This window comes from Hyperoodon ampullatus (assembly GCF_949752795.1).
Source record: "Hyperoodon ampullatus genome assembly, chromosome: 16".
Taxonomy (NCBI): Eukaryota; Metazoa; Chordata; class Mammalia; order Artiodactyla; family Ziphiidae; genus Hyperoodon; species Hyperoodon ampullatus.
Genome location: NC_136929.1, coordinates 63,297,041 through 63,307,173, shown reverse-complemented (window position 1 = coordinate 63,307,173; position 10,133 = coordinate 63,297,041). Strand labels below are relative to the sequence as shown.

At 35.1% G+C, this 10,133-nt stretch overlaps 1 protein-coding gene across 1 annotated transcript in view; it reads right to left on the bottom strand.

Annotated features, from left to right (window-relative positions):
• Positions 1-2,972: 2,972 nt before the first annotated feature.
• MRPS31 (mitochondrial ribosomal protein S31) overlaps positions 2,973-10,133 on the bottom strand; it is a gene marked incomplete at its 5' end in the record, with an annotated part of 29,454 nt that continues 22,293 nt past the window's right edge. The window contains one exon of the mRNA XM_079721971.1: positions 2,973-3,268. Within this exon, the coding sequence (XP_079578097.1) occupies positions 3,039-3,268 (230 nt within the window). The 3' untranslated portion in view covers positions 2,973-3,038. The remainder of the gene's footprint in view (positions 3,269-10,133) is intronic.

Genomic DNA, 10,133 nt, shown 5'->3' with positions numbered 1-10,133 from the left:
CTTATCCATTTGCTTACTTATTTTAAAAAATTTATTACTGTTTTATTAAAGTTTTAAAATGTTTTCTTCATAAAGATCTTATTCATTTATAATTTTCAATGATACTATAAATGGTATCTTATAAATTGTATTATCTGTTTGTTGCTGGTATATAGACATGCAACTGCAAACTTGCTCAACTAGCCTATTAATTGTAATTTACAGATTCTTTTGTTTTCTACATAATCACAGGCTCTTACTAATGATGGTTTGTTTCTTCCTTTTTATATTAAGTATCTATCTGTGCATAATAAATTATATCAAACTTAGTGGCTTAAAAGAACATACACTTATTATCCACATGTTTCTGTGGGTCACTTAGCTGGGTCCCCTGCTTGGGGTCTCACAAGGCTTCAATTAATGTGTCAGCCAGGCTGTGGTCCTTTTTAGAGCTTAGGACCTTCTTCCAAGATCACATGGTTGCTGGCAGAATTCAGTTATTTGAGGCTGTAGAACTGAGGTCCCCATTTTGTTGCTGACTGTCAACTGGGGGTTGCTCTCAGCTTCGAGTAACTCCCACAGTCCCTTGACACGTGGCCGATGCACAGGCCTCCTCACATGGCAGTTTACTATTTCAAAGCCAGCAGCGTACTCATCTAGTCACTAAGAGTCCTACAGAACAATGTAACCATAAGAGTGACTAATTCTGTCACTTTTGCCACAGAACATAATCCAATCAAGGGGATGCCTACACCCATCATCTTTACCATATTCTATGGATACTTGCTAGAAGCAAGTCTCAGGTTCTGCCTACACTCAAAGAGAGGATGTGATTCATTGGAGATTATCTTTGGGTGGTAAGGTAATTAGAATTTCCCATTCTAATAGCTTTATATTTCTTCTTCTTGCTACACTGCACAGTCTAGGCCTCCAGTATAATACTGACAATAAATTGTGGTCTTATCATCTTAAAGGAAATGGTTTAATGATTCACCAGAAAGATGTCTGCTGTAAGTTTTTTGTAAATGCCGTTTACCAGGTTAAAGAAGTTCTACTTGAAGTTTTCTAGTTTCTTTAAATTATAAATGACTCTTGAATTTTATCAAACTATTTTTTCTATATCCGTTGAGGTGACATATATATTTTTTCTCCATTGTCAAACCACTCTTGCATTCCTGGGATAAACTAGATTATCAACTGTTCTTTCCTGTTTATTGCTGGATTGTGTTTGCTATTTTGGATCTTTCAAATGTGTAATGATTGAGATTAATCTTTGTTATTCTAATCTCTTGAAACTGAGTTGGATTTTTTTCCTTCTTTTTCTATGCTTTGGAATAATTTGTAGGATTATTTGCTTTCTGAATATTTTAAACTCTCCTGAGAAATGGTCTGAGTTTATTGTTTTCTTTCTGGGAAGATTTTAAAAATAGAGATCCTATTTTTTTTTAACAGTTATTAAATTATCATTTTTCTTTTAAACTACCCAAAGAGAGCCTCTGGCCCATTTCTTCTTTTGTCTTCTGGAAATCTGATTATACAAATGTTACTTTCTTATACTCATCTTTACCTCTCTTTCATATTTCTTTTCTCTGATTCTCTCTGCTGCATGTGGAGAATTTCTTTAGATCTATTTTCCAGTGTCTAATCTGTTGTTAAATTAAACTAGAACTAGATCCCACAGGCCACAATTAAGACCCGGCACAGCCCAATAAATAATATTTTAAAATAAATAAATAAAAATTAAAAAAAATAAACCCCTTCACTAATTTTTTTTTTCAGATCTGTTAGGTCACTTTTATAGTCTCCTGCTCTATACTTCATTCTAAGTTACACATATTTTTAGATTCTGAATATGATAAGCCCAATATTTAAAGGCTCTGTGAGTCTGATTCTGTTGTCTATTGTTTCTGCTGGTGTACATTCATGGTGCTTTCTTTCCTTATGTGTTTTGTAATTTGAAGACTGGGTTTATGGTGAGTTCCCTCACATACAATTTTTGTTTGCTTGTGCCAGAGCCTGAACACTACTAGCCTGAGGCCACTGTAAACTAAATTCTTAATCTGAGGTTGTTTTTGTTTTTTTTAAAAGAATCCTCAGTCCTTTCAGTTGTATGAATCTGAATCACGTTGCTATACACCATAATAGAAATTAGTTCTGGGCTTCCCTGGTGGCGCAGCAGTTAAGAATCCACCTGCCAATGCAGGGGACACGCGTTCAAGCCCTGGTCCAGGAAGATCCCACATGCTGCAGAGCAACTAAGCCCGTGTGCCACAACTACTGAGCCTGTGCACCACAACTACTGAAGCCTGCACACCTAGAGCCCGTGCTCCGCAACAAGAGAAGTCACCGCAATGAGAAGCCCGCGCATCACAACGAAGAGTAGCCCCCACTCGCCACAAATAGAGAAAGCCCGGGCACAGCAACGAAGACCCAATGCAGCCAAAAATACCAAACAAATAAAATAAATAAATTAATTAAAATTAAAATTAAAAAAAAAAAGGAAATTAGTTCTGATTTTGGCATGATGATCTAAAATTCTAGAAGTGATTAGTATAAGCCCTTTATTTCTATAAGGTTACTTTACTATAGTGACCCAGACTTAGGTAAGGGTAGTTAATTTAGTGTGAAAATATAAATATGTATATATGCAAATATAGAAACTACATGTATATGTAAATATAGTCTATGCATATAAATTTGTCTGTAAATCCTCTCAACTGTTATAGTCCTCTGATGACATCACATGTATGGCGACTTATATTTTAAAGAAGTATGGTCACTGAATGAAAAGAAGAAGGTTACAGGAAGTTGTCTTAAACTTATTAGTAATTCTAAGATACTCTTTTTGTTTAGAATTACTAGTTGAATCCATAAAAGCTGTTAACTTTTTTCCATGCAGGAATATTTTTCAGTTACCACTGTATATACTTCTAAACAATTTAACATTTATACCATTCAAATCAGATGCAATAATGAACACAATATAGGAAAACTTCTAGTAAAATTATTTAATGATAATATGAATCTCCAACAGCTTGAAATGAAAATTTCCATGATCTTCAATTGAACTGTATGCCACTTTCTTTTAGAATGTCCCGTTTTTCATTAAAATAATTCCTAAACCACTCTATATGTTCAACCTTCTGTTTAACACTTAGATATGGGTTTTTGGAAAGGCCACAGGTCACCAACTCCATGAAGTGGCGAATTGGTCCTTGTTTTGGAAAATCCTCCAGGTATTTATCCAGAAATATATGTTCATGAAATTCTGAACCATCATCATCAAAACCTAGGAAATGAGACAAAATACGTTACAATTTTGAATGTAAAACCTACACTATAAAATTAACATTAATGAGGTAGTATAGTATTACAGTAAAGGCATGAACATTGGGGTAAAACAGGTTTGCTCACCAATTTAACAGCCATGTGATTGGGCAAATTAACTTCACTGAGCAACAGTTTCCTCAGGCATAAAATGAGTATTAAGACAGCACCTTCTTCACGGGGTTTTATAAAGTTAAATAGACATAAATCTTATAAAGCTCCTTTACAATGCTTAGCATATTACAAATATTCAAAATGTAGCAGCAATTACTACTAATGGATATTTTAATATCTAAAGCTACCACTAAGAAAACTATAAAAACTACACTAAAAAAACTACATAAAGCAAAATAAGATGGAATCCTAAGATATATTCAAGCAGCTCACAGGAAGCCAAGAAAAGACAGAGGAGTGAGAAACAGAGAAAATGAACAGAAAACAAATAACAAAATGAGACTTAAATCCTAACAAATCAATAATTACTTTAAATGTAAATGTCTAAATATACCATCAAAAGAAAAACACGATCCAACTATATGCTATATACAAGAAACTCACTTCAAATATTTACCTATAACATAGGTAGGTTGAAAGTAAAAGGATGGAGGCGGACATATCTTGCTAACATTGATTTTTTAAAAAAGAATGCATGAGTGGCTATAGGAATATCAAAGTAGACTTCAGAGCAAAGAAAATTACTAGAGAGAAAGAGGAACATTACATAATAAAAGGATTAACCCACCAAGAAGACAAAGCAATCTTAATTATGTATGCACCAAAGAGTTTCTAAATACATGAAAGAAAAGTTGATAGAAATAAAGTAGAAATTTAAAAATCCACAATTACAGTTGGTTTCAATACCCCACTGCCAACAACTGCGAGAACTACCAAGTAGAAAATTAGCAGAGACATAGAAGAACTGAACAACATCAACCAACAGGATCACACTGACATCTACAGAACACTCTACCAGACTATTGCAGAATACAAATTCTTTTCAAGTATCCATGGAACATTCACCTAGTTTAACCATATCCTGGGTCACAAAACAAATGTCAATGTATTTAAAATAACTGAAATAATATACAGTATGTTCTCTGATCATAAAGGAATCAAAACAGAAACTGGTTAACAGGAAGACAATAGGAAAATCTTCAAACAGTTGGAAATTGATGTAAGTAATTCATGGTCATAAAGGAAATCTCAAAAGAAATAATATTTATTTATTTGGATGTGTGGGTCTTTAGTTGCGGCAGGCTGGCTCCTTAGCTGTGGCATGCATGTGGGATCTAGTTCCCTGACCAGGGATTGAACCTGGGCCCCCTGCATTGGGAGTGTGGAGTCTTAACCACTGTAACACAAGGGAAGTCCCTCAAAAGAAATTTTTAAAAAACACATAGAATTGAATGAAAATACAACAAATCAAAATTTATGGGACACAGCTAAAACAGTGCTGAGAGGGAAATATATAGCACTGAATGCACGCATAAGAGGAGAAGTCTCAAATCAATAATCTAAGCTCCCACCTTAAGAACCTGGTAAAAGAAGAGCAAAATAACCCCAAAGCAAACAAAAGGAAGGAAATAATAAAGATAACATCAGAAATCAATAAAATTGAAAACAAGAAAATAGAGAAAAATCAATGAAACCAATACCTGGTTCTTCACACGCACACATACACACAAAACAAAAAAACAAAAATTGATACATTTCTAGCAAGTCTGATAAAGAAAAAAGAGAAGGCACACACCAACAATGTCAGCAATGAAAAGGGGGTTATCATTATAAATCCTGAAATCATTAAAGGGGTAATAAAGGAATACTCCAAACAACCTTACACTCACAAATTCAACAACTTGAAAAAAATGGACAACTTAAAAAAAATCCATTGAACTACCAAAACTCAACCAAAATAAAAGATAACCTGAATAATCTTATAACTATTAAAGAAAAGAAATATGTAATTTAAAAGCTCTCAAACATTTAAAGAAAAACTACCACCAATTTTACACAATCTCTTCCAGAAGCTAGAAGACAGGATACTTCCTAACACATTTTATGAGACCAGCATTACCTTGTTAAAAAAACAAAGACAAAACAACAACCAAAAACAGGAGCAAGAGAGAGAGAGAACTACAAAACAATATCTCTAATAAACTTAGAGGAAAAACCTTTAAACCAAATTAGCAGACAAATCCAACAATGTATAAAAAGATTTATATACCAAGATCAAGTGGGATTTACTCAAGTAGGATTTTACTGCAAGGCTGGTTCAACATCTGAAAATCAAGGTAATCTACCATATCAACAGGTTAAAGAAGAAAAATCGTATGACCCAACACTCACTTTGATAAATAGTCTCAGCAAATTAGGAAAAGAGAAGAACTACATCTACTCAAGTAGGATTTTACTGCAAGGCTGGTTCAACATCTGAAAATCAAGGTAATCTACCATATCAACAGGTTAAAGAAAAATCGTATGACCCAACACTCACTTTGATAAATAGTCTCAGCAAATTAGGAAAAGAGAAGAACTACATCAACATGGTAAACCTACAGCTAATATCATAGTGAAAGACTGAAGGCTTCTCCCCGAAGTTCCTGAACAAGGCAAGGAGATCAGCTCTCACTACTCTTACTCAATGTAGTACTGAAAGTTCCAGCCACTGATGAGGGAGGCAGAGAGAAAAGTCACGTAGATGGGAAAGGAAGACATAAAACTATTTGTAGACGACATGATTGTCTACATAGAAAATTCCAAGGAATCTACAAAAAAACTCCTAGAACTAATTAGTGAGTTCAGTAAGGTTACAGGATATAAGATCATAAAAATAAAAATCACTATTTAAATTGGAAGACTCAACATAGTAAAGATGTCATTCCTCTCCAAACTGATCTACAGGTTTAATGTACTTTCTACCAAAATGCCAGCAAAGTTTTGCCACAGACAAGCTTATTCTAAAATTTATATGGAAAGGCTTAAGTCCTAGAAGAGTTAAAACAATCTTGAAAGAGAAGAGAAGAGTAGGAGGAATAATGCTAGGGCTGACTATACAGCTACAGTACAGGCATGCCTCGTTTCATCGTGCTCTGCTTTATTGTGCTTCACAGATATTGCCTTTTTTTTTTTTTTGTACAAATTAAAGGTTTGTGGCAACCCTTTGCCAAGCAAGTATATCTACACCATTTTTTCCAATGGCATTTGCTTACTTCCATGTCTCTATTACATTTTGGTAATTCTCACAATGTTTCAAACTTTTTTCATTATTATTATATTTGTTATGCTGACCTGTGATTGGTGATCTTTGCTGAAGGCTCAGATGATGGTAAGCATTTTTTAGCAATAAAGTATTTTTTAATTAAGGTATGTACTGTACTTTTTTTAGACATAAGTTATTGCACACTTAATAGAATATAGTGTAGTGTAAACATAATTTTTATATGCACTGGGAGACCAAAAGATGCATGTGACTTGCTTTATTACAATCTTTGCTTTATTGCAATGGTCTGGAAACACACCTGCAATATCTGAGGTATGCCTGTAATCAAAAGAGTATGGTATTCACAGGGAACTCAATACTATGTAATGACCTACATGGAAAAAAAAATCTAAAAAATAGTAGATATATGTATAACTGACTCACTTTGCTGTACACCTGAAACTAACACAACATTGTAAATCAACTATATGCCAATAAAAATTTTTTTTAAAAATAGAGTATGGTATTGGCAGGTGGTAAGACTCAGAGGTTGATGGAACAAAAATCGAGGACCCAGAAATAGAGCCTGTTATGGACTCTGCCAACACATGGATCTTGGACTTCCAGCCTGCAGACTTTGAGAAAGTAAAGTCTGTTGTTTAAGGTACCTCGTCTGTGATATTTTGTTATAGAAGTCTTAGCAGACTAACACAGATCCACATGAATATGCCCAACTTTTTACAAAGAGGCATAGACAATTCAATGGAGAAAGGACAGCCTTTTCAATAAATGGTGCCAGAAGAATTGAAAAAGAACCTCAACCTCATACAAATTAACAAAGAATGGATCATGGTCTAAACTATATATCGAACAGAAAAAAAAAAAAACAGAGGAAAATCTTCTGGTTCTAGAGCTGGCAAAGCACTTGACACCAACAGCACAATCCATAAAAGGAAAAACTGGACCCCATCAAAATTGAAGACTTTTGGTCTGTGAAAGAATCTGTTAAAAGGATACAAAGACAAGTTATAGACTGGAAGAAAATATTTGCAAACCATATATTCAATGAAGTATTCAGAATATATTTAAAAACTCAAAACTCAACAGAAGAAAACATAATCCAACTAGAAAATGGGCAAAAAACAAGAGACATTTCACATTTCAAGAAGAGATACAGATAGCAAACACACACATGAAAAAGATGTTCAACCTCATTAGCCATTAGGGAAATGCAGATGAAAAACACAATGAAATATTAATAAACACCAATCAGAATATGAACACATCTAAAAGAAAAAATAATAACATCAAATGCTGGTGAGAAGGAGAAACTAGATCATTCATATAATGCTGGTGGAAATATAAAATGGCATAGCCATTCTGGAAAACAACTTGGAAGTTTCTTTAAAAACTAAACATGTAACTACCATACTACCCAGCAACTGCATTCCTGAGTATTTATCCCAGGGGAATGGAAATTTGTATTCATACAGAAACCTGTACATGAATATTTACAGCACCTTTATTGTAATAGCCAAAAACTGGTAACAGCCTAGATGTCTTTTATCAGGGGAATGGTTAAACAAACTATAAGGCACATTCAAACCATGGAATATTACTCAGCAATAAAAACAACAGCAGCAAAAAACCCCTATTGACACACATAGCAACTTGGATACATCTCCAGAGAATTAATCATGCTGAGTGGGAAGAAAAAAAGCCAATCCCCAAAGGTTACATACTGTGTGATTCCATTTGTACGTCTTTCTTGAAATGACAAAATTATAGAAATGGAAAGTGGATTTAGTAAGATTGCCAAGGATCAGGGACTAAGAAAGGACGGCGGTGGGAGGTGAGTGGATGTCGTTATGAAAGAGTGTAAGAGAGATCCTTGAGGCGACAGAACTGTTCTGTACCCTGACTGTGGTCGTGATTACAGGAATCTACATATGTGACAAAACTGCACAGAACTAAGCACACAAACACACTCACACAAAGGAGTACATGTAGAACTGGTGACATCTGAACATGGCTGAAAGATACGGCTGCCGGCTGCCTGCCTGTGATGCTGTGCTGTGGTTACGTGGGCGGTAACTACTGAGGGAAGATGGGTAAAGGGTATGTGAGATATTTATCATTTCTTACAGCTTCACGTGAGCCCACAATTACCTCAAAATAAGAAGTTTAAAAATGCTCTCTAATCACTTACAATTATCTTACACTTATTGGAAGAGATTTTTTAAATTTTATTTGGACATTTAAAGATCTATTCATCATTTTTATAAAAACTAAAACACACAAGAAATAAATTAAGGCGTTAGACTGCCAAATGGCCACATACCACTCCTATGCTTGTATACATGCCCCTTTGCAATGTGCCTTTGCCATTCTTCCCATAAAGAGGTAGATACAGCCTGTTTCTCCAACCCTTAAATTTGAGGTTGGCCAGGTGACCTGCTTTGGTCAATGGGACATTACCAAACACAATGCAAACAAAGGCCTGAAAAGCACTTGCACGTCAATCGCTGCTCTTCCTTGTGTAGGAACTCTTCTATAGCCAGGTGAACAGCCCAGGCTAGCCTGTGAGATGATGAATGACATATAACCCTCTTATCGCCTTCTCTGACAACCAACTAGACACCAACCAGCCAGCACCAACTAGACATTTGAGAGAAGCTACTCTAGAACAACCCACCCCCAGCCAACCTGCCAAAACCAACCAGAAAACCCATAAGCTCATGAGCAGTTACAACTTAGCTGTTGTTTTAGTAAGTTTGGGGTGGTTTGTTATGTAGCAAAAACTGATTGACATGGTCGGCTGAGGTATTCCTAAAACTTCACATTCAGAATCCAACTCTTCTGAACTGGCTTTTCAACTCGGAGTTGTCAGTGGCCGTGCTTTCCAACTTCTATTAAGAACATTTGCGATGCAGCGTTTCTTAAGAGTGTTCCACTATGGCCTCTCTGACGCCCCTAATGCAAATCTGGATGCATATCCACAACAGGCAATGACAACTGCTCCTTCACTGATGCCTGACTAGCATAACCAGATGCATCACGATTTCAGAGATATTTAAAACGGTGAAAGACGAAAGTAGTCATATTCAATGAAATACAGGGAAAAAGCTGTGCAGGAATTTTTAAAATGGAAGTTTTCTCTATCCTATAACCCCCCAAAGTTTCTACTCACATTTTCCCGGGCTAATCACTTCCAAGACTAATCACTTCTAAGGTGTATATCCTTCTAGTCCTTTCCCTAAATGCATATGTATTTTTAAAAAATAAGACAAATTATTGTTTAAAAAAATCTTTCTCTGAATCCCATTCAGAATTCTCTATGGTTCTCAATAGTTTATACCACCAAGCAAGCATGTTGTTACTCCTTCACTTTTTTTCCTTTTGTTTTTAAGGCATATGCACCTGGGGATAGGAATGGGAGAAATGCAATCCAGAGAGGTAAAAAATGAAAAATAAAAGCCTCGCTTTGCTAAAGGTCTTTTCCATATCGTCAAACACTGCTAACAGTTTCCTGTGACAATTATTCTTTAAAAAAAAAAAAAAAACCCAATATGGCTAATGTGAAAAACAAGGCAGGTTTACATGTTCAATATATTTGAAAGAGTATGTT